Genomic DNA, 24,696 nt, shown 5'->3' with positions numbered 1-24,696 from the left:
CCCAGCGCACAGCCCCCACAGGACCTGCGACTGGACTTGCAGCCCGGGCCCTTCCCACGGTGGGCCTTGCTTCCCAGGTTTTCCCAGTTTAGGGGCATCCTTGAGAGCTCTGGGGGCAAAACCACCTCCAGGAACAGAGGCGGCCAGTTTTCGGTCCGAAGCAAGAACGTGCTGCAGTTCTGAGAACCAGCTCACAGCGGCACTCCCGCCCCAGGCACACGGGCCTCGGCAGGAATTGGTGAGATAAGTCTACACCTGGACACCTGGGAACAGGACCTTTTTTTCCTTTAGCAGAAAAAAACCAGCCTCATACCAACAGATTTCAAATGAAAGCACGAGTCAAAATGTTAAAAGCCTACGATACCTAAAATGAAAGGATCATAGTGTAAGTAAACTGCACCTCGAGAAACCAGACTCGAAAAAAACTCTTTTAACTTGAACTACAAGCCACGGGGGTTGGCCTGCTGGACACACCAGGGCAGTAAGCTGCACACGTGCGCCCCCTAAAGGGTCACCTGGGGAAGTGGCGCCACACAAGGGTCTGGCAGAGGAACTGGGAACAGAGAGGCTCCAGGGGTCCCGCCGCACTCTTGCAAGACACATGCACACCGGCTCACTCCCAGTATGCAAGCCCAAGGATCCCGGAAGAGCGCACCGGGACTGGGGACACCCTCTGCTTCCTGGATGCCCCAGTGTAGGTAGGTGAGGGCGCTGTGCGCAGGAAGGACGCATCCTGTGGCCAAAGGGTCACCCAGAATTCCCTCTGTTCCCCACAAGGGGGAGAACAGAGGGGTAGAACCTTGGAAGCTTAGTACAGGAAGTCCCAGTGCAAGGTTCAGGGGGAGCATTACAAGATGCAGCCGGTCTCCACCGTGGTCCACCGTGGTCCACCGTGGTTCACCGTGGTCCACCGTGGTTCACCGTGGTCCACCGTGGTCCACCGTGGTTCACCGTGGTTCACCGTGGTCCACCGTGGTTCACGGTGGAGACCTTTCCTGAGGATCCTAGGGGGCTGGGCAAGTTGCACCCGCTCTATCCAGGTTTTGTAACACCTGGGACTTCCGCATATGATGGGCCTCCATCTCCCCCACCACACAAGGCTGGGGGGCGGCGCTGAGCAAACAGCACAACCACGCCCTGCCCAACATCCTCCAACATACAGCTGGTTCCACAAAGCCACCTGCCAAGCCAGGGGAGAGCAAAGGGCAGGTACTTGACTCTCCCTCCAAGGGCTGCCCTCAGATACGTGGCCTGAGAGTCTGTAAACACAGGGTAACAACTCAGCCGGAGGGACACTCCAGCGGGCAGTTCTTCCACGGACCAAAACATAAAAGGGGAGAGGAGCAGATCGTCTCCGGGACAAGTGTTCCTAATCACTGAAATGATTTGCCGCCGTTCGGAAGTGAACTTCACCACTCACAATCCCAAGCAGCAGACGTGCCAGGCCGGAGACAACACTGGGCTGTGTCGGCTTGCTGCCAACCCGCCGTGCAAGCTAGAGCAGGAGACACCCTCTCCGGGCCCAGAGTCCCCAGTGCCTCGAGGGGCTTGGAGACACGGGGGCCTGGCACCAGCTTCAAAACCAGAAAAAAATGCCTCTGCAGTGAGCCCCCGATGGGTCCGTTGGTGGATAAGTGGATCAAGAAAATGTGGCCAGTGTGTGGACGTGTGTCTGCACACACAGTGGAATATTCTATGAGCTTGGGAAATCCCAACGGACTGGGATTCCGCAGAAGAAAATCCTTCGTAGGTGAACCTAGAGAGATCAGGCTATGTGAAATAAAGCCGGACGGAGACGGATACACCACGCAGCATCACTTGTGTGTGGAACCTAAAACAATAAGAAAATCCTAGAAACAGAGAGAAGAGAGTAGTTATCGGGCTGGGGGGCGGGAGAGGTGGGGAGGCTTGGTAAGAGGGTGCGAACAATCAGTCGTAAGATGGAGTAAGGCCTGAGGATCTGATGTGCAACACGGGACTAAGCTGATGACACGACCACTAACTGAAATCTGCTGAGAGAACTTAAATGTTCTCCAAAAGGAAAAAAAAAAAAAAGGTGGGGGGTGTGAGGTGATGGATGTGTCAGTTCTAACTCGATGGGAAAATCCTCTTACAAACAGGCACGTCGGCCAAACCACCACGTGGTGCATCTTCAATGTCCTATCATTTTGTCAGTTACACCTCAGTGAAGCTGAAAAAAGGAAGAAAGAAAAAAAAAATGCTTCTGTGTCGCGCTGTAATTGGCGATCCCGATCCAGCAGTCCTTACGGGGGCGCCCATGGGCTCCTGCAGCTCCCAGGGAAGACAGAGAGCGGCCCTCGAGCTGGGGTGGGGCTTCCAGCAGCGAGCTCCGGGGACCAGGAGGGGTGAGGCAGTGAGGGCCAGAGCCGCTGCTGCCTCCCTGCTCAACACTGAGCACCACCCCTCCTCCAGAGGGGTAGTCCCCCGAAGGCTCCATTTGGCTCACGGCCAAGAAGCTGGAACAGGGTCTGGACGGTCCCTGAGACCCCTCCCAGCGGCCAGAGCACCGTGCCTTCTCTGGGGTACATGATACGGAGCACCCCCTCCCAGTGGGAGAGGCCCGGGCAGAAAGAACCACGAGCAGAGGCTGCAGAAGCCGCCACAGGAACGGGGCCAGCTAAGGCATAAGCACCAAACACTCCCGCTTCTTGCCAGCGTTTCGAGAGAAAACCTGGAGAGCAGCAAAGGTCCTGGGGCAGGAGCAAGAGCTCCAAGAACCAGTGGCACCGACGCAGCAAAGCGCAGCCTCTGTGCAGGACCCCCTCCCCAGGCAAAGCCCTAGCCTCCCTGCAGGCCCTTGGGGGAAGACCAGGAAGCCGGGCGGGCACCAGCACTGCCCAGGGGGCGGCAAACGCAGCTCCCACCAGTGTCAGGGACCAGAGAGCAGAAAGATCTCAGAAAACACAAAAGCCTTGCTGGTCTGGGGGACCCCAAACTGCTTCTGAATCTCAAAGGAATCAATCTAGTTCACCCAGAGACAAGCTCAGGTGACCAAAGGACTCCCACACCAGCCGCCCCTCAGAACACTGGTGCACACGAATACCAAAGGCTTTCTGCGGATGGACTCAGTCTCCCCAGCCGTCAGCAGGCTATTAGCACGCTCCCCCACCCCAGGCTGCCCCCAGGGAACGGAAAGGCCAGGGAGCCCTGCCCAGAGACTCACCCAGCATCCGGCCCACCTCCACAGTCCCCGCCCCCTCTCCACGCTCCTGGACCCTGGTAGGCTCCAGGAAGACTGCCCCGCCGCCTGCTACAGGCCCAGCCCCAGCAGGGCGGCCTCTCCCCTGCATCTCCCCCACTCAGCCCTTGCCGAAGAGACGGGGAGCCCCGGCCCGCGCACACACGGGCTGGCCTCTTCTCTCGAGAGCAGCTACCCCAAGGCCTCGCGGGTCTTGATCCCCGAAAGCCTTGGGATGACCCAGGCTTCTGTGACCTGGGCCCGGGGGGCCCACCGCCAAATCCCACCAAGTCCTAGCCGCTGAAGTGGCACTCGGCTCCCAGCGGGTTGGCACAGCTGAGCACCATTCCCCGAGGCCCTCGGTGCCTGGTGGCGTGCGGAAGAGAGGACTAACCAAGGGACTCATAAGGCAAGCAGTGGCACCTGCCAGCCTCCCAGGGAGAGCTCCTTCCTGAGAAGGAGCCAAGGTCAGCGCGGCTTGGGGGAAAGCACACCTCTGAGCCAGGAAAGCTCACCACGGCCTCAAGGTGGCGCCTGTGAGAAGCAGAGGCAGGCTGCCGGAAGGCTTTTCTAATCTTAATCGCCGGGCTTTAAAAAGAAAAAAAAAAATGCTAGGGTCCAAATGTGTCCCCCCCCAAATTCCTCTGTGAAGTCCTAACCCCCGAGGGATTGGGCAGAGGAGGTGGGATCTCAGAAGGTGATTAAGTCCTGGGGCTGGAGCCCTCACAAATGGGATGCATGTTCTTGTAAGAGACCCCAAGCATGGCCGCCTCTCCCTTCATGTGAGGACACAGCAAGGAGTCTGTGACCGGGAGAGGGCCCTCCCTGACCCAGTGGTCACCCTGATCATGGACTCTCTTGTTCGTAAGCCACCCAGTCTGTGGAATCTAGGTACAGCAGCCCGGACAGAACAGAACAATATACGCAAATATATACAGTCACGGTGTTTAAAAAACACACATGGAAGAAAATTAAACAAAAAATCCCTCATAACCCTACCCCCAGCTTACCCTTTTAACATGTCTGATGAACCTCTTTTTCTCTATGGATAATATACCTAAGCTTGCTTTTTTGCAACCAGAATTAACCCCCCCACCGCACTGGGTCAGCGAAGACTCTGTACAGACGCACTGTAAACACATCCAGCCGCTCGCCTACTGGTGGACGTCTACGCAACTTCCGCATTTGGCCACACGACCGGTGACTAACCCCCTAAGACCACCCATGGAATCGGGCCCTGTCATGGCACGTCACTGCTGACGCAGGGCCCGCACACACCTGCAGGGCAACCGACCGGGGCAACCGAGCAGGCCGCGTCCACGTGCAACCCCACCCACCGCCCCATGGGCCGGTTCCCCAGTCCCCAGCTTCCACATGAGACGGATGCCCCGCTTTGTGCGCCGGCGCCCTAACTGGGATGTCTGCTCCGACGGACCCCAACACTCCACCCCACGTGCAGCCCCGGCTCCACCTCCTCCTCTGGGAACGGCGTGTCCTTCTCGCGGCTGCCCGGGATCCTACCTTGTTTTTGAAGTACACCTCGATGGGCATGATGAAGCCCGCGTAACCCGACTCCTCCACTTTGTAAGGGGGCTCCTTGCACACTAAAAAGAAAGGGAAAATGCATCATCAGCTCGCCGCACACTCAAAGGCCCAGCCGCCAGCAACAGCAAGCCCGCAGCTGACCTGGAGGAACTGCAGCTTTTCTGGAGGCCAGCTCCCCCGGGAGTGTCGAATCCCACGGAATTCAAAGCATCACAAGGCATAGGAGTGAGCAGGAGGGCGGCAGAGGGATGCAGGAAGGACGTGAGACGAGCTAGGTCAGAGCGGCCACGGCCGGCCACGGCCAGCCACGGCCTGCACGAGCTCACCTGAATTGGGGCAGTGAGGTGAGGTGCCAGACCCCGAGGGGCCCCAGTGTCCCCGGCAGGGAGGGCCGTACCCGCCGCCTGCTGCTGCTCACTCTAACACGCTAACGGAGGCCCAGCGGGGCGCCAGGGTCACAGACGCAGGGAGAGACGGGAGATGGTGACGGCGGGTCTTCGCTGGGAGGACCCTGGGTTCCATTTTAGCGCCTCCCAAAGGCATTCCCAAGTGACCGAATAGAGACTCGTTAACCCCAGAGTTGGGGGGAAGAAAAGGTGAAACCAAAAAGAACAGCGAAGTACAAGTAAAATGACCTCCAGCAACCACACGCTCCAGAATGAACCTCAATGCTTTGACATGTATGCTGCCATGGGAAGACCGTCTTCCCGCTTTTAAGAAAAATTAGAACAGTACAGGTCAGCTCCCCTGGGTCCCCACCCCTCCCTCTCCAGAGGCAAACTCTAGTGGGAGACTGGAAAACACCCTGCCGATTGTGAAAACCCGTTATGCACACGTCTGCACCAGTCAGGTGATTCTTAAGTGAGCCGGAAACTGCTGGAAAACAGTGCATGGAACATAATGAAAAGGGTTTTTTTTTTTTTTTTCCATTAAAATGGTATAAGTTTTTTTCTTTTAACAAAAATCTTCAGCTCTCAAACATCTCCAATATCATTATGTCAAATATGTCATGACTCTCATTTACCCCAGTAAAACTGGCCAACAGGGTAGGTCTGGAAGCACTAGGGACCCCCAGAGGCACGGCTAGCCGGAAGGCCTTGCATGGGACCCCAGTCTGCAAACCCCTGGGGAGCAGGAGACGGGCTTGTGGCTCGGGCTTCAGGAGCTCCTCGGACCTCACAGACCAGAGCGGGTATGAGCTGCAGGGAGCTGGCCTTGGCTCCAGGAGCCACGACCAAGACTCCCCCATACCATTCCCCCCTACCCTGCCGAAGAGCCTGTTCCCTTCGAAGTCCACCTCCCCAGCAGTGTGCTCGCTGGGCACTCTAGGAACCAGGCCCTGTGGCCGGCCCCAGGGACACTTCCAGGGTGCAGGACCTTGCCCACTGCTGGTGAATGCGGCTTACTCAACTGGACTGACTCCCCACCAGGTGTCGGGGAGGGGGCTCCCAAACAGCTCCACGACAGGCCACAGCACAGAGCACAGCCCCCTGGAGGCCAGCAGTGGCCCCTGCGGCCTCTGTTGAGCTCCCCAAACACTGTCACCTGACAGCAGACTCTCTCTGCGTGACCATCACTGCCAAGTGCGGCGGCGACTACGTCCATCCATTCGCTCTGCCACTGTCTACGGCTGGCAGAGTCAGGCGCTGGAGTGACGGTGGAGGCCAGGAGGGCGCCTCTGTCTGGCCTGGCTTACAGGGCTGTGTGCCCCCTCGGTCTGTCGGTCAGCCCACCCAGGAGTAAGGAGCAACCCTGCCTCCAGGACAACAGGCTGGGCCACCAGGTAGTAAGCCCAGGTAGCCCGGGTGAGGTAAGCAGCAAACCTCTGTGCCAGGCAGTCTCCTTCTGCTTCTCCGACACCTGCCCGAGTGGGAAATGCAAGTGTTTCCTTACCCCCCTTCCCCAGCACCCCACAGCTCCTTCCCCAGCACCCCACAGCTCAGGACTCAGGCTGCCCACCTCCCACCCAAGGACCCAAGGTCACCCCAATCCTCCATCTCCCAAGCTCACCCATCACCAAGCACTACCACATCTGCCTCCAAAAACACTCTGGAATGCACCACTGCCCTGGCACCCTGCTGCTCGCATGGGGTGCCACCCAGCATGTCGCTGGCCCTTCTGTCTCGGGCTCACTCCTGGGAATCTTCTGCACGGGCAGTTATGATGACCATTCTGAACTGTGAACCAGACTGTGTTCCTGGTGGCTCCCCACTGCCCTCAGGACCAACTTCAAGCCCCTCGAGGGTGTTGTAAGGTGCTCTGTTGTGACTGGCCTCCCCCTGGCCAGCCTGGCCTCAGTTCCCAGATCCAGCCACGGTGACCCCCCTTCCACCACAAGGGGTCATTTCCTCATCTTGCAGTTGGGGGCTCCACTCCCCAATCAGAAGCCTGCAGGTCAACAAAGTCCACTCTGCCTTACAGAGCACTCTCAGTGAGAGTTCCCACCCAGAGGAAAGAACCCAGAGAAACTGGAATAATTCAAGGCCGCCTGGGGGGCTCCGTGGGTTAAGCATCTGCCTTTGACTCAGGTCGTGATGCCAGAGTCCTGGGATGGAGCCCCACGTGGGGTTCCCTGCCCAGCGACGAGCCTGTTCTCCCTCCTTCCCTCCCCCTGCTTGTGTTCTCTCTTGCTCTCTCTCTCTCTCTCTCAACTAAATAAACTCTTAAAAAAAAAAAAAAGAAAAGAAAGTAAGAAAGAAACAGGAATCATTTGGAGACCACATGAGAACTTGGGGAGAACAACAAACTAGAGCCAATGTCCTCAGATCCAAGATCTGCCCAACAAATAGAAACAAAATACTTTAAAAAGGACCGCTGGAGAGTAGGAAAGGGCTTTCAGATGTTACAAATAGAGCACTTAAATTTTATATCTCAATGCGAAGACTAGAAATTGGAGTGGAGGAAACGTGCCAAGACGCAGGGGAAAAAGACACATTTTTAAGAGTGAGATATAAAGAAACACTTCAGATCAAACAGTAACAGCACCTAATATTTATACGGAACCTACGGAACCTACTGCGTGCCAGGCACTGTTCCTAACACTTGATACATATTAATGCGCTTAATCCTCAGGACAACCTTGTGAGACGGATACAATTGTTTCTGTTCTACATGTGAAAAGACGCATACAGGAGTAAAGCAGCATCCCGGGCGGGGGGTGGGGGGAGAGAAAATAGAAATTGTCAAAGAAGTAGAAGAAAACTTTCCAGAGTTAAAAATGAAAGACACCAGGGGCACCTGGGTGGCGCAGTGGGCTGGGGGCCTCTGCCTTTGGCTCGGGTCATGGTCTCGGGGTCCTGGGATTGAGCCCAGGAGATCTCTGCTCAGCAGGGAGCCTGCTTCTCCCTCTCTCCCTGTCTGCCTCTCTGCCTACTTGTGATCTCTGTCTAATAAATAAATAAAATCTTAAAAAAAAAAAAAGACACCAAATACCCCACATTAACAACAAAAAGAACAACAGAAAGACCCCAGAAACAACACTATAGAAGGCACCTAAGTGCTCCTAGAGGAAAGCAGAGAAACGTGCAAGGCAGCCTCCCCAGCAGCATCAGAACGAGCACCGGAGTCCCTGAAGACGATGAAGCAGTATTAAAGGGGCTCCGAGACTGCGGTCTCCCACGGAAGTATTATACCCAACCAGACTATCAGTCAAGTGTGACACAGGGTAAGTGGCGCTTTCCAGTGCACAGAAGTCAGAGCTTACGTCCCACGTGCCTCTCTTCAGAAACTGCTTCAGGAATTAGTCTCTTGGGACATTACTTTGGAAAGGACTCCAGTAAAACAACAAGCCAAAACACAGGGTAATAAATAGATCCCCTACAGGAGAGCAATAAAGGCCCAGGGTAACGGCTAGGAGGTGGCCTTGACAGCTGCCAGTCCTAATTAGAGAAGGAAGATACGGAGAACCAGAATGAAATATCGGGGGTCGTGGAGGGGGGGGGGGAGACTCCACCAAATAAAGGAAATGATCAAGAGGATGTGAAAAAAACAAAGCGCTTTGGATGTTGAAGAACAACGCAAGGGGGAAAAGAGGGTATAAGCGAATTATTCAAAGTTATGTCCAAACAGGAAGCAAAGTAAACAGGGTGAAATTTTAACCAAGAATGATAAAAAGGACCCATCTGACCTTGACACAACCTTGAGCATTGTCCTTTGGGTGGCCGGGAGCTCAGAGGATAAATGAAATCCTGGCAATGACCAGTGCCCAACAAGGTACAGAATCAACAGAACAGTTGGTTTCCAACTTCTAGAATTATCCCCTAATATGGGAGCAGAAGGGCAGCCTCCAAGAAGGTTCAAGGAAAGACGGGCGTTCTCAGGTCTTTCTCTTCCCAGGTGGAAAGTCAGACAGCACAGACGAAGGTTGACAGGGCTGTCCCTATTCATTTACTCAATAAATATTTAGTAAGTCCCTACTGTATCCTTTCAGCGTTAGGGTTACAGCAGCAAACTGCATACGGCAAGACATAAATCTCTCCCCCCATGGGCGGGGGAGGAAGGAAGAACAAGGTAAGTAACACTTATAATTTGTTAAAGGGGCCTAAGGAGGGAAAGAAATGAGAACAAAAGCAAAAACACAGAAAAAGTCTACGAAGCATGCAGCATGTGGGTGGCTGGGCACCGAAACCTTGAGTTAGACCCGGTAGCGAGAGGTCTGCCTCCAAGGATGCGGAGGACCCAGAAGGCCAGCAGCTCGGCCTCCTTGTTCAAAGTCACACAGACAACCACTGAAAACGAATCACTTACCTACCAAACGTTAGAGGTGCTGGAGAAGGGCCGGAGTTTAGGATAGAGCTGGTAAGTTAAAAACATCGTTTTAACTTGGAAAATCGAACGTAGCAAATCTGCTTGGACCGCTTTAAGACGTTCGGGAAGGAGACATCCACAGAGGGGCATCCACTCGAGTGCCCGGGGCAGCACGGCCGGTGTGCGACACAAAGGGAGACCTCCTGCCCCGCTCGCTTCTGTTGGGTCCGTTAGGAGTACGCATTTGATTGAAAAAACACGTTTTAAGTATACCAGGTGTAATCTCAGAGCGCCCCGTGCGAAGCTCACTCTCTCTAACCTGATCCATGGCTCACTGACAGCCGGCACAATGAGTTTGGTCAACACCACCGTGGTCACGACGGGCCACTTTCTGGGCAGCGGCTCCCCGGGCTCGGGCGTCCGTGCTCACAGACAGACCTCGCCCCCGGCACGCCGCAGCCACGGATCCCACCTCTGCCCCCGAGCTGACGCGTTCAGAGAGCGCGCCCCACTCGTCACCCCGTTTCCTAGGTACCTGGAACGTAGCAGGTGCCGCCTCCACGTGACCGCCGCGGGCTACAGGGCCTCTCTGAACCCCAGTGAGCACATCTGCCTGCAGGGATTCTGGGGGGCCCCACGCAGCAAGGCTGCCACAAGCACAGCACAGAGCAAGCGCATGGGAACCGCAGACTGCCGTTCGTGTCACTTCGGGTGCCCAGGGCGGGGGGGCAGGGGGACACAAAGATGAAATGAACACCTTAAAGGTGGATGGAAGCATCCCGCAGGGGCCAGCCCAGACAGGAGGGGAGCAGACGGGGGAGGGTGACGGCAAAGCACTGGAGAGGAAACTGCCTAAGGAGGCGCAGAGGGCCCAGTCCCAGAGGGCAGCGCGGACAGAGCAGGCCCGCCGGGGTCAAGGGGCGTGCGGGAGCCGGGAACAAGCAGGGGCGCTCCCCCAGCCCCAGGCCAGTGCGCAGACCCTGCTTTAAAGCACAGGCCGCTCCCGGGGCCCTCCTGAGGCTGTCTCGCATGGGTCAGGGCGCTGCGGGGAGACTGCACAGGGACCCCGCCCGCGGAAGAGCTGAGCAGGGAGTTGCCGGGAAGCACCGCGGCTCTAACTCCTGACGGTGCTGCCAGACACCTGCTGGCGTAGTAAGCAGAGCTGTTCTCCTCCGGACGCTCAGGAAGCAAAGGAGGAAAAGGAGACGGGGGAGGACCCAGGAGAGGAGAAACGAGGGAAAGGAATGGCTGGCGGCCCATGAAGGAAACCCGAACAAAACGGCTACCACGGCGCTAGAAATCTCCAGTTGCCTTCCCTTGTGAACCAGAACTTTCTGCATGAGCAAGAGACGTCACTTCCCCACTAGACCACAAGTCGCTGGTGGCACAGGCCCCAGCCCCCAGGGATTTCCACACTGTGCTCCTGCTCCTGCTCCTGCTCCTGCTCCTGCTCCTGCGCCTGCTCCTGCTCCTGCTCCTGCTCCTGCTCCTGCGCCTGCTCCTGCTCCTGCTCCTGCTCCTGCTCCTGCTCCTGCCTGAGGCCATCCTCACTTGCTCCCGTGCAGCCCCCTCTCCCCAGCACTGGGGGTGGAGGGCTCAGCAGCGGCTCTCCCTGCCCTGAAGTCCTTCTCCAGCAAAAAAGTCCTTCTCTCCTTTCTCAACACCCCCGTTCAAGATGTTAATTACTGGACCCGTGACGTGTTGCGCTTCACCCGGGGGACTCCATGGCAAGGAAAACAGACGTGGCACCGGCCCCCACAGAGCTAAGGAGACAGTCACCAACTTCATCCCAAATTCCCCAGGGAGTGCTCTCTGACCCCCGTAAGCTGGGTGAGCTCCCACCTCTCTGCCCGCTCAGACCGCTGGGCCACAGGCCATTGGGACCTGCGCCGAGTACACGCATGAGGCCCCTCCTTCTGCCCAGCAGCAGTCTGAGGGGGGAGCAGGGAGGGAGAGCACACTGAACAGGACTGCGGGGAAATGAGAACCCTTTATGCTTTTTGCCCCAAATATCACGAATTCTTAAAATGGCATCTCTCATCCTCAAAAGTAGGCCCAATAAGCAATTTCCTGATTACTCACCAGGTGGGAGGAAGTCAGCCTCCCCACCCCCTGGCCACGGGCTACATGCTCTGGATGCTTCTGGGAGCCCAAGTCTAAACAGTGACACCAGACACAGTCCCCACCTCCTTTGGGTTTTCCCTACAGCGAACTCATCAGGGGAAGGAGAAGTGGAGCAGAGGGAGGAAAACCACTGTATCTGAGGGTCTGCGAAGGGCCGCAGCCAGGCTGGGTACCTTCCCTCCAGCACGGACACGGGTGCGAGTCAGCAGCTCAGCACGCGGGCCCCGCTGCTCCCGGGGAGAGGGAGGAAACAAGACTTTCAAGGAGGAAGACACACGGGTTACGTCCCACCACTCGGTCCCCGCGGGGCTGCCCCGCCGAGGCCGGAGGCACTCACCGCGCTTGGGCTTGGGGAAGCTGTCGTGCAGCCGGAAGACCACTTTCTCCACGAAGTGCTGGATTTCACATTGCTCGGGGCCACGGACAAACACCATCCAATCGTGGGTGAACCCCTCCGTGGTGGGCTTCTTGCGCAGTTGGGCACGGTGTCCCAGCTCTAACTTGACCTGGACAGTGCACTGGAGGGAGAGAGAGGCCAGCACGGGTCAGTGAAAAGCCCAAAGCAGGGAACTGCAAGCCATCACACCCGTCGCCCTCGGCGCTGGCCACAGGAAGAGACAAGACTCTCGAGCCACGGGAGTCTCAGCCCACAAGAGCGCAAAGAGCCTCCCTGTACTTACAGTGGACCGGACATGGTGTGAGCGGCTGGTCAGGCCCTCTCTCCCCAGCCTGCCCACTGGAGGCCCTCTGTTTCCTTCCGTCCTCACCCTCATCCTCCGCCCAGCCGGACGACCGGCCCGGGTTCCTCCAGCAAGCCCTGCTCACTCCTATCTCGGGACCTCGGGACCTCGGCACCCGCGGTTCCCTCTGCCTCAGGTGCTCTTTCCCTAGGCTCTTCCACGGCTGGCTCATTTCTGTCACTGAAGTCTCGGCTTGAGTGTCACCTCCTCTGGGAAGACCCCCCCCCCACCCCCAGCCACCCGATCTGAAAGCACCCACCACCACCCCCGTCACGCTGTGTCACATCCTATGTTCTCAGCATCTGTCACTGCTGGAGCTCGTCGGCTTACAATCTGTTGGCTCTGCTCTGACGTCTGACTCTCGGGGGAGGCTCCCTGTCCAGAGCTGGAACCCTCACCACGAGCTCTCAGAATACATCTCCCAGTGTGACCCACAGCGCAGTTCCTTCATTCCACAGATGAGGAAACAGGAAACAGTTGGGCTGCTGAGCAGCCCACTGTCCTCGGCTAGGGAGCAGGGCCCGGATTCAAGCACAGGTATGTCCCCCAAGGGCCTGCTCCCTGAACCCCTCTGCCATCTGCCCTCGCTAGTCAGTCAGGTCACCCAAGCTCCTTGATGAAAGCGTTCCCTCTCCTCCATCCCATGGGAGGCCTGTGGGGAAAGAGACCCTTGGGGTCACCTGAGTCCACACAGACACACGCTTTTTAAGACACACGCTGTTTTAAGGGCAGAATGGTGGTACACAGCGAGAAGGGAGGGCCCAGGATGAAGCCAGCGGGGGGACGGGTCCCAGGCGGACCCGCAGCCCCAGCAGCCAGGCTCCCTTCCTCACGCACGTGTGTGACACTGCACCCGAAGTGTGACGTAGCTCATGTCAGTTCCACCCCACTGAAGCCACAAGGCGTTTACGCCTGGGCGGGCCAAAACCACCTACAGGGAGCCCACAGTAAACACCCACTCTGCTCGGAAGGTCCTCCCCCGGCTCCTCACGGATACAGCCCGACACCTAGTATCCAATGCCAGAATGTTACAAAGAAAGCAGAGGCCAAGTGGACACGTGTTCCCAAGCGCTGAGACAGCCAAGAGCTCGGTGCTGGGTGCCGTGCAACTCACACTTCCTCAGCAACGCCCCCTCCAGGGAACCACTGTCCCCGCTGCCGCCCACCACCCACCCACCAGAGACCTCCTGCTCTGTACTCTGGACCCCCTTTCTCCCCAGCTGACCTTATGCAATTCCCGCCCCCTTCCCCGCACCAGAGAGAAGATCCCCACAATCGGGTCCTCCGTCTGTCCCTGCGCTCTGGGTCACCGCCAGGAAAGCAGGACACACACAGCCCATCGCTCCACCGGTTCAGCTTTCCACGGCTCCCCACTCCCTTAGAATAAAGTCCGAGTGCCTCAGCACACCTCCCGTCTCCCGCCTGTGGGTCTCCTCAAGTCCAAGATGCTCATCGTTTCTCACTTTTTAAGCTTTTTGAAGTCAGAGTGTGCCTTGCCATCCACATGTAGGTTTTCTGGGTTGAGCGGGCACGCGTGCACGCACACACACCCAAGCACGTGAGCTGTCCCCAAGCTGGTGGCTTGCCTTGGAGGCTCTGCGGCAGTCTGGGTACAACCCCCTCCATGGCACGCACTCAGGCCCACCCCCCACCCCCCTGCTCCGTGGCCGCTCACTGCTGCCTCCTCGGGGACCACATCTAGCTCGTCCTTTTACTTCCAGCTTCGAACCACTATACAAGAGGCATCAGTTAATAGGAGGGAAAATGTAAACTGGAGAGCCTTCCTAGGGCAGCAAATTCTAAGTGGTGCTTTCCAAGAGGGAAGGGCCAATAAGGACACTGATAAGGACCGGGTGGGTCCCAGCGCCTGGAAAGGCTAGTGGGAGGCTCCGCGCACTTAGCGAGCCAACGGTAAACCACAGAGTAGAAGGACCCCAGCCCGGGATCATTCACTGTGGGGCTCCACAGGGGAGAAAGCACGGGCTCTCTAGGTCCCGGGGCCACTGGAGGGACAGGTGGGGATCGGAATGGAGCATTCAGATTCCCCACAGTGGAAATGAAAGCTAACTATAAGCAAATGATGGATGCAAGGAAACACTATCTGAGTCAAAATTCCCCGGCAATTGTGTACAGTTTAGGCTGAAGGCAGAAAAGGACAGACAGACAAACAACAAGCCTGCTAGGAGGCAACCAGAGGGAGTGGCTAGAAAAGATTTAGACGAGTCTGAAATGGGAGAACTGGCAGGACCCACGAGTGGACAGATTGTGCCTGAGTGGCTCAGTCGGGAGAGCGCGAGGCTCTTGATGCAGGAGCTGTGAGTTCGAGTCCCCCACTTGGGGGACGGATGATATAAATAATAAATAAATACATAAACATTAAAAAAAAAAAGAGTGGAAGGAGGAGAGACGGGAAGTTCAGCCCCAAGACCCAGGGCAGGGGGACAGTGCTGATGCCAAGAGGCGACAGGGGTGCGGGGGAGGAGGACAGGTGACAGGGGACACTCCAGGGGGAAACACCACACCAAAAGCTACAGACGAGGGAGCAAACGTCTGGATAAACAAGTAATGCTCAAATCCACCACAGGCATCCACCTACAGAGCACCGCACACAGGCCACGTTCCACGGAAACGAGCCCGAACCGTATTTGTTATCCCGAGTGGGCGGCAACCCCCCACACCCTCACACACAGGACAGAAACTCTGCCTTTCTCGCCCACCTGGCCTCCCCCTGAGAAATCGGGAGACATTCCCTGGCCTGCTGGGGGGTTACAGGTGGACTAAAAATGCAGGATTGTGACCACACGCCCGCAAAGGACTCTGACTTTCAGTTTTTCGGAGTTAAGCTCCTCCGGATGGAGAGGTCTCCCCAGAGTCTGCCCGGCTGCCTTCTCAGCAGCTCTGATCGGCTGGGGCTCCTACCCAGGGCACACCAGGGGCAGGGCAGTTATTGTGAAAGAATGGAAGACCACAGTTCCATCAGAGACGGAGAATGAAGCGCCAAAACACCCGCTCCACAGGCCAAAGTAAACAGGAAGGTTGAGAAGCGGTGCTGGGCGATCGCTGCGCTGGCACACCATGCCCAGCGCTCTGCCCGGGCAGCATCTATGCCCCCGGGGCTGGCGCCAACCCAGCCTGGACACCCCCCACCCTCCAGGGGCCGACGACAGCGGCCGCTGGTGCGCTAAGGAGGGGACTGCTCCCACCACCACCCCCGAATGCTGGACTCTTCCAAGAAATAAAGATGGTAGCGTCACTCAGATTCTGAGCCACTGTCTTAGAAAAGAAGTCGCCGACTGCGGAAGACATTCAAGCTCCCTGAACTGGAGAGAGGCGAGAAACTGAGCCTGCCCCAGTCATCCTGGCTTGTCAAGTCATGATATCTTCTTAGTGCAACTCAGCCAATTCCACCTTCAAGGGTTCTGCCCAGCAACCCCCCCCCCACACACACACACAACCTGGACTCCTTCCCCCTGCCGCAGAGCCAAAGAACTGAAGTGAATCAGTTAGCTCGTTCCCCAGGAAGGGCGCCGAGCTTCATAAAGAGGTCACCTGCCAGTCAGGTTAAGCTCTCAGGCGTCTTGGAAGGAATGCCTCCCGCCTGTCCCGCCCGCTGCTCACAGACACCCCGTGCAACCTCCAAGTGGGCGGCCGGAAGGAGCCTGAGGGACCCGGCCTCGGTGCCTGCCATGTCCCAGAACCCTGGGAACCTCTTTGGCACCCACTCCCCGCTCCAAAAGCTGGGAACAAAGGGGAAACATTCTGGGCCTGCCTGGGAAGAGTTTACTGTGCCACTTCTATGCCCTCAGATGGAGATGGAGCAACTGTGGGGCACGGAGGGCGATGGGGTGTGAGATTTGGGCTGAAGGCCTTGGCCGGGCACTGCTCTCTTCAGATCCACTAGAATCCAAGGGTGGTAATCCCACGCCCTGCAGGCCAGGCAAACAGACCCCGGAGGGCGCTTGCTCACTGGACAGTACAGATCCCCCCCAAGCGTGGACTCACACGGCCAGCGCCCGGCAGAGTAGGCCAGCCTCCCTCCAACAGCTCCGCTGCTTCAAAGGCCTTTCCTCACTGGATTCTTCCTGCGTCCGATGGACCCTGCCCTCAGCCTGGGCCCCCAAAGGCAGGTCTTTAATAAGTTTAACTGTAAGATTTCCCCTGATTTCCTTGTGGGAGTTCTCTTCAACAGACGCCCTTTCCTCTGGGATTGCATACTTTACTGAGTGGTATAATTATGCCTGGAGTTTGGCGACCGGATCCAATTCCCTCAGATGCAACAATTCCCTCCCCTCCCAGGAGGAGAGAACACCGAAGAGCCTTCTCCCCTCATTGGCCTAGACTGACCGTGCCAAGTCCAGCTGGGGCTGGCACGGCTGCTGGCACGGCTGCTCCAGGTCCACAGCTACGGAGGCGTGAGAAGGTGCTGGCCCCACAGTGCGACAGCAGCACCAGACCGGAGAAAACACTCTTTGCAGAAACTTCTCCCCCCAGACCCAGCTGGGGGGGCTCTTAAGAGCAGCCACCAGGATCAGAACACAAGGAAGATGGGAACATGATGGGGATCCCTCAGTGACAATCCTCTCAAGCTGAAGACTGCCCTCCCAGAGGTGGGGAAAGAGCCAAAGGAGCTCTCACAACCCCTGCATGAGGCTCTGGTCTTCTAACCAGTGACACACGGCGGGGACTGGGAGGGGCGAGGGTGGCTAGTACCTGGGCTCTTCATCTGGCCTCATCCCTTTGGCCCAGGGCATAAGGTTAATGACAAAGGGACAAGAAGGGGCTCGGTGAATATCTCCCTGGAAACTAAGGATAAGTGTGCAGACCATGGGGAGATGCAATGACACCCCCAGTCCTTAGTCTGCAAATTCCCAAGAAGACTGAGCGTTGCCAGCCGGCCAGGAAGGCTGGGACAGGGTTTATGCTACACACGTGTCCCAACTCTCACGCCCGCAGCCGCGGGGACGGTGCACCGGCTGGCCACAAAGATCTCCAGAAAGCAGCGTGCTCTGAAGGAGTACAACCCTGATCAAGGCTTCTGACGCATGCCAGGTGGGCCTGGATACAAAGTGACTGATTCCTAGTTACTTTTATTCAACCAACAGTTGGCAAAGCAAAGTGCAAAACTTTGAGTTAGAAACTGTGATGGATATGGGGATGTGGGCTCAGCATCCAGCTCTTGTTCTCGGCTCAGCTCATGATCTCAGAGTCGTGGGATCAAGCCCTGCATCAGGCTCCGCTGTGCGGGGAGTCTGCTTGAGGTTTTCTCTCCCTCTGCCCCTCCCCACCAGCTCGCTCACTCTCATGCTCTCGCTCTCTAACATAAATCAATCTTAAGGACGGAAAAAGGGAAAGAAAGGAATTATGATGGTTATAAAGGTAAAGACGATTCTGGTTCCTACCTCAAAAACTATATAACGTACTAACTTTAGGACAGACCATTCAGCAGGTCAACTGCCCAGTGACAGTCTGAGAGCTGGGTCAGGGAGAATCCTGTCACCCTGAAGACAGTGCTCTGTGCAAATCTGAGCGTTTCTCTCCAAGGTCTGGGAAAAGGGACACAGTCACCTAGGAATCCCACCTGGTCCTGACTCCTTGTGGGACCCTCCTGAGCCTCCATTTCCATCTCTATAAACATCTCCATCACTGTCAGAAACAAACCTCTCTGGAACAGAGGATTGTCAACAGTAGTGTATCTCACATGTGAACTTGGAAGAATCAGCAAGCATCATTTCAACTGTGTGATTCAGTGGGCTGGCTGCCCCCCTCAGGTGACAGGCTCAGTGCTTCTGTAAAGGGAGGGCTCCCTGGTCCTACAGAGAACAGGACCGCTCAGGTGCTGACATCACCCCTAGCAGCCTAGGCCACCTCTGTGCCTAGAGACGCAGTCTCCAGCCTCCTTTCTCCATGTTCTCGCCATCTGCTCCGCCTTCACCCGTGCCCACCCTTCCACACCCTCCATGTCTCCCAGACGTGACCCCCCAAAACACAAACACCACAGACAATGGACCTGTAGGTCTGGACTGAGGGTTAAGGAAATCAAGCAGATGAGTTAAAGTCAGGGAAAAGGGAAACAGGAAAGACATTTTCTGGCCATGGGGAAAGGATTTCAATGTTGAGAAGTTGGGAGCCCAGAGTAAAATGCAGAATCCCCCTTCTTAGCGGAGTCTGAAAAGTTCTAGAGAATATGGCAGGGAAGTAAAGAGAATGAAACCTTCCCAAAGCAAGTGGGGCAAGGGGCCCTTAGGGAAAGTCCTGTTGTTTCCCATCAGGCTGAGGCATTTACAGGTCTGGGGCATCTCAAGGGAGAAAGCGAAAGCCAAGATTCTGGTGAATTCAAAGCATTTTCCATGCACTAAAGTCATTCTGGAACAGTCAGTGCCAACTTACCCACTTGGGTAAAGGACACCACTCCCTCCTGTCTTCCCAGGGAGTGCCACCTCTGTCAGGAAGGGACAGAGCTCCCAGGCCTCTCACAGAGTGGCAGAAATGCAGCCAGGAATAGAGAATCAGACTACAAAGTGCCACTTACTTTCCTTTGGGATCAGTTTCACTTGCAAATACTTCTGTAAGGATCTAGACAAGCACTGGCCCGTGGAACTTTCTGCCATGATGGAACTATTGTGTCTCTGAGCTGCCTATGAAGGCAGCCAACAGCTCAGGAGTGGTGGTTAATGGGCACTTAAATGTGGCTGGTGCCACTGAGAAACTGACTTTTTCATTCTCATGCACATGAATGTCAACGGCCACGGGTGCTAGCGGCTGCCCACTGGGCAGTGGCGATCTCTCTCCTAGCCCAAGTGTGATCACCAGTCCACTCAAGCAGGACTGTTCTCTCCCTCTGTCACGGCCAAGAATGGCACCTATCCCCACCATTCCACTTACATAAATGACAGCAACCCAGACAGCCAGGGCCTGGCAAATCATGGGGGAATGGACACATGTGGGCCGAAGATATCTCCCGGGGGACTAGCAAGTGGGGCGACAGGAGGGAGTCACATTCTATGCCTGCGTGGTACCCAACAAGACTTTCCCACGGGGGGGGGGGAGGCCTTCATTGAAAGTGGACACGGAAGGTATATTCTCTTTTGTTTTCTAACTTAGCACAGGCTGGAAGCAACAAACTCAGTACCTTTAAGAGAAGTGAACTCACACCACGCTACAGAAATCCACCATTCAACAGCTCTAAACTCTACCCCACCTCTCAAGAGAAAGGCCACAGTGATCCTGCACCACCACAGGTGACTGGGACGGGCCCCTGAAACTTCACCGCCACACAGCACCTTACCAGACAGAGCCGCCTCAGTGGCGCCAGCAGCCAGGGACGCCCCAACCTGCCCTCACCAACTGCAAATTTCAGCGGCCGCCCCCAGAGCCCCACACCACCGCCCTTCCTGGCCTCGTGCCCCTGGAAGCCCAGGGGCGGTGGGCAAGGATGAAGAAATAAATGACCCCATGTTGGGGGCCACACCGGTTCTGGGCTTGAGAGAGGAGGGGGCGTGGGTACTGGGAAGAAGACGTGCAGAGCTGGTGAAGGCAGGACCAGGGCCTGAAAGGCCTCAGGTTTACTTAAACTGACAGAGTTGACTCCGGGTTTCCAGACGGAGGGAAAGGGGCCATGGGGAGAGTTTATGGAGATTGGGGAACCACTCTGAGTTTGGAGCAAGGCTCTAAGATGCTGGGGAAGGAAGGGATATGGGGTGTGCTGTGGGGAGAGGAGAGTGGCTGAAAGACAAAACATCAGGCTTGGGGATGTTGGGAGGAAGTGGGAGACCCTGAATGCAAGGAGAGACGTACAGGGGGGCTGGGGAACTGGGGTCCGCAAAGGGAAGCCAGCTGAGGGTGAAAAAGGCAGACTGAGATCTGGACCGGGGGGAAGTGTGGGGAAGTGTCAATCAGGGTTGCAGAGGCACAGAGGACCCACGCTGAGGGGGGCGAGCCATCTGGGGTCTGACAGGCTAGGGGGCTCCAGGTCAGAGCAGAAAATGCCCCTGGGCCTGGTCCAAGAGAAAGGTCTGAAGGTGAAAGAGAGCCCGTCAGGCTCTAGGGACCGAGGGACTGACGGGGCCTGAGACCAGAGGGAGCTGAGGAATCAAGGGTTGGGGGGGTGGGGGTGTCAAAGCCTCTGAGGAAGCAAGCCCAAGTCCAAAGTGATCGGGCTGAGGGGGTGAGCTCAACGCAGGCCTGGGTCATTGTGGGAAACACCCAGGCCCCAGCCAGAGTTCAAGGGAAAACGGTCACCTAGGCTAAGGCAGAGTGGCCAGATCAAGGGGGAGAGAAAGCTCGGTCCTGGAGAGAATGAGGGCTAAGGAGGCTTCAGGTGGGCCTAGGTTTGAGGAAGCAGGAGGCCGCACCAAGGTCCCAGGGATTCCGGGAGGTGTGGGGGGATTCAAACCCCAGCACTCGGGATAAGGAAGAAGCAGCAGTAGGCTGCGGGCTCAGGGAGTTTGAAGGGACTCAGGGCCGAGGGTCCGGAGAAAAAAGCAGTCAGGCCCCGGACCCACAGAAGGGTGGTACGGCCCAGATCTGACGATCTGAAGGGTCCCGGGGCAGCTGTGGGACTCTCTGGCCGGGGCTGGAGTCCCCAGGGGTGCCTGCGGGGACTCTGGAGCGGGCTGGGATCCAAGCGGCTCTGGGCCGCACTGGGGTCCCAAAGGGCATCTCAGGGGCTTCTGGGCCACCTGTGGGGGCTCTGGGCTGGTTCAGGGGCCCGAGGAGCGTCCCACAGGGTGCTGGGCTGGGCTGAAGTCTCAGGGGGACTCCCGGGGGAGTCTGAGCCGCCAGCGGAGGCTGTGGCCCCGGGGCCGGGGTACCGAGGAGCGTCCCAGAGGCTCTGGGCTGGACTGGGATCACCGGGGGGCATCCCGGGGGGTCTGGGCCGGGCTGCGGTTTGGGGGGGGGCGTCTCAGGGGGCTCTGCGCTGGGCCAGGTCCGGACCCCCAGAGAAGTCCGAGGGGCTCTGGCCGGGCCGGGGTCGCGGATGGGGGAGGGGCGCCCCCGCCCCACATAAAGGCCGGGGGAGCGGCGGGCGAGCACAAAGCGGGGCGGGCGGGAGCTGAGCGTGGGCGGGGAGGCCGGGACCGAGGAGGGCCGGGCGGGCGGGTCGTGGGAGGGAGGGAGGGGACCGGGCGGGCGGCGGGCTGCGCCGGGGCGGCGCGGCCGCTCCTCACCTGATTGTCCATGGCTGGCGCCCCGCCCCGCCCCCGGGCCCCGCGTCGCTCGCCGCCGCCGCCGCTCAGCGCCGCCCCGCCGCCCTCATTGTCTGTCGGGCGCCGCCGCCGCCGCCGCCGCCGCTCCCGGCTGCCCGCCCGCCCGCCAGCCCCGCGGAACCGGAAACCACCGCCAGTCCGGGTCGCGCACCGACCGCGGGCCCCCGCCGCCGACTCTGGCCTGCCGCCCCGACTGACAGCCGCCTGGGCTAATCTGCAGCGCGGACGGCCGCTCCTGGGGCGGGACTTCCTGCCTGGCGGGGGCCTGCCGGGCTGCGGTCGGAGGGACGAAGCCCCCAGCCAATGGGAAGCCCGAACCGGAGGGGCGGTGGGAGGGAGGGAGGGAGGCGCGAGGCGAGCCCGGCGGAGGGGAGCGCGAGGTGTGCGCCGCACGTGGAGGGGGGCGGGGGCGGGACGGGCGTGCCGCGCCTGCGCACTGCGGCCCGCAGGGGGCGCTGCCTCGTGGCCGCAGCTTCCCGGGGGCCTGAGCCTAACCTGGTCCAGCTGAGGCGTCGGTTCGAGGCCCGGGGAGGGTGCCCTAGGAACACTTTTGTTTCCTGGCCACGGGTTGCTACCGTGTCCTGGGATGGGCTCCGGGCTCTGGAGCGAGAAATTAATTTTCCAATGCTGGATCTGCATCAGGGAAAGCCTGGTCGACTAGCCTCTCTGAGTCTCAGTTTGCACATCTGTGAAATGGGGACGCTCAGTACCTTGTAGTCTTAGTTCACACTGACTTCGATGATACACATTTGAAATCTTCTGCATTAAAATGATCAAGAAAGCCTCATTTCATCCATGAAATTGATCATTCCCCTAACCCCTCTAAAACCTTTTAATTTACCCGTGATCATATAATTTCACAATTTGTAAACTGTGTTTGGATGAGACAGAGACATACCGCTCCATCTTTTTTAGGATCTTGCAAGCCACTCGTCTCTCAGACAATGGGACTTCTGCCTGCAACTTGGGGACTCGTATGCTTTATTTTATTCTTTAGAGATTTTATTTATTTATTTGAGAGAGGCTGGGATAGTGACTGAGAGCACAAGCAGGGAGGAGAGGGAGAAGCAGGCCCCCCGCTGAGCAGGGAGCCTGACTCAGGGCTCCATCCAGGATCATGAGTTGAGATGAAGGCAGACACTTAACCAACTGAGCCACCCAGGCGCCTTTGTGCAGTTATTTTAGATTTCTTCTTATATTAAACTAGGGCTTTTGGTTTGCTTGGAGGTTTTCTTGCCCCCTCCCACCCCGCCTTCACTTTTAAGTGTCGGCCAAGTATTCTTTAGGTAATCAGGGTGCTATTTTGTACTGAAGAACATCAGGAAATCAGTAACTTTGGAATGAACATAATTCCACGTAAGACTCTGAAAAAGGCCAGACGCTGTCATAGTAATACCCTACCTTTTGATCTAGGGCTGGGCGTGCTGGGGGGAAGAAATGAAGGACCTGCTGAGAAAATAAGGAGCAACTTTGATGTGAGTACAACTTTTTTTTTTTTTTAATCCTATAACCGGATGTAAGTGGATCAGTAGTTCTAAGTGGTCCTTGAGCCAGCAGGTTCGGCATCTCCTGGGAACTTTGTTCAAAATGCAAATTCTAATCTCCCTTGATTTATGGAATCAGAAACTCTGGGTGCACAACCTGCACCCAGAGGGATGGCCATACTAGCCCTGCGGACGATAGTGAAACTTAATCAAATTTCAGAACCACTGTCCCCAGTAAAGGGACAAAAATTGGCGGGTTAGCCTTTTGTCTCTAAAGGAAGCTTGCAGTGAAAAACCTTCCAGCTACAGTTGTTGCAAGGAAAAGCTTCAGGAACTCAACCACTGCCCCCTTACTCATCTGGGAAATTCTCGTTAAGTTAAATTTTGAACTGTTGGGGGTTTTCAAAACTATATTCCAGGGCTCCCACTAAATCAAGCACAACCCTTTAAGAATTGGAAAGAATAACGGGGAAACAACACAAATGTCAATCAGCAGTTGAATGGACAAGCAAAATGGGATCCATCCATGCAATGAAATATGATTTAGTCTTAAAACATGGAGGATATTATGCTCAGTGAAATAAGCCAGACACAGAAGGACAAATCCCACCTGATTCCCCTCACAGAAGGTCCCTAGAGGAGTCCTCTCCACAGAGAGAGAGAGAGAGAGGACATGGTGGGAGCCAGAGGTGGGGCAGGGGGTGTGGAGTCAGTGTTTCCTGGGTCAGAGTTTCAGTTCAGGAGAGATGGAAAGTTCTAGAGACGGATGATGAGCATGGCTGGACCACAGTGTAAGTGTGTGTCACACCACTGAGCTGTGCACTTAAAATGGTTGCAATCATAAATTTTGTTATGTATATTTTTACCACATTAAAAAATTAACGGATTTCTTGACACCATGAACATATAAATATCCACGAGTCCATAATAATATCAGAACAACACCGTAGCTCATTCATTACTTTCAAAAGTGACAACCGCATCAAGGCCTTGCTTACCATGCCTTTGCAGCATGAAAGCAGCCCAGTGGATGAGGGAAAGCCCTTTGCACAGAAAAACACCTGCTGATAATGCTAAAAGGATGATAGAAAAAAAAAAAATCACTATTTTGAAACCACTAATGAAAAAACCATTGTGGGCAAGAGTCATCCATGGAGGCTGAAACCATTCCCTGAAAGGTTACAGGGGACTGGAAAGTCTCATGTTCACCAAAGATCTGCCCTCAGATCACTTGCTAAATACAAAGAGGAAACAAGTAGCTTTACCATGGAAGACATCACGCTGTCACCACCTTGGTTCGGTGACCACCCTTAGTAGCAAAGCAGTGGGACAAGCAGAATGACGGGCTCCTGCTAGGGGTGATGAGAAGTCCACGGCACCAAAAAGAAAGTTCTCGCCCAAAAAGTTTAACCTGAATCTGGTCTCACCCCTAATGGCCTAACTGCCAGTTCACAGGAGAAACCCAGGAATGTAGGGGAAGCGTGAAAGATGAGATCATGAGAAGACGGGCAGACAAATCTAGAAAATAGGATCTCAACAGCCCTGGCTTCCTTGCGTCAACGGGAGGGAATGAGAGGAAAGGTGACTGCCCAGAGGCATAGGAGGTAGCCTCACAATGAACTGCGATGTGGGCGTCTGTCCCTGGACCTTGG

At 56.6% G+C, this 24,696-nt stretch overlaps 1 protein-coding gene across 2 annotated transcripts in view; it reads right to left on the bottom strand.

Moving 5' to 3' along the window:
- MLLT1 (MLLT1 super elongation complex subunit) overlaps positions 1-21,738 on the bottom strand; it is a 64,765-nt gene extending 43,027 nt beyond the window's left edge. For both annotated transcript variants that reach the window (XM_082734331.1, XM_082734332.1), the window contains exons 1-3: positions 21,522-21,738; positions 11,952-12,132; positions 4,721-4,803 (exon numbers count right to left, since the gene is read on the bottom strand). In XM_082734331.1, coding sequence (XP_082590457.1) covers positions 4,721-4,803; positions 11,952-12,132; positions 21,522-21,533 — 276 coding nt within the window. In that variant the 5' untranslated portion in view covers positions 21,534-21,738. The remainder of the gene's footprint in view (positions 1-4,720; positions 4,804-11,951; positions 12,133-21,521) is intronic.
- Between the last annotated feature and the right edge of the window lie 2,958 nt (positions 21,739-24,696).

The sequence above is a fragment of the Mustela nivalis genome (genome assembly GCF_964662115.1).
Source record: "Mustela nivalis genome assembly, chromosome: 1".
Taxonomy (NCBI): domain Eukaryota; kingdom Metazoa; phylum Chordata; class Mammalia; order Carnivora; family Mustelidae; genus Mustela; species Mustela nivalis.
This window is presented reverse-complemented; position numbering and strand designations above follow the sequence as displayed.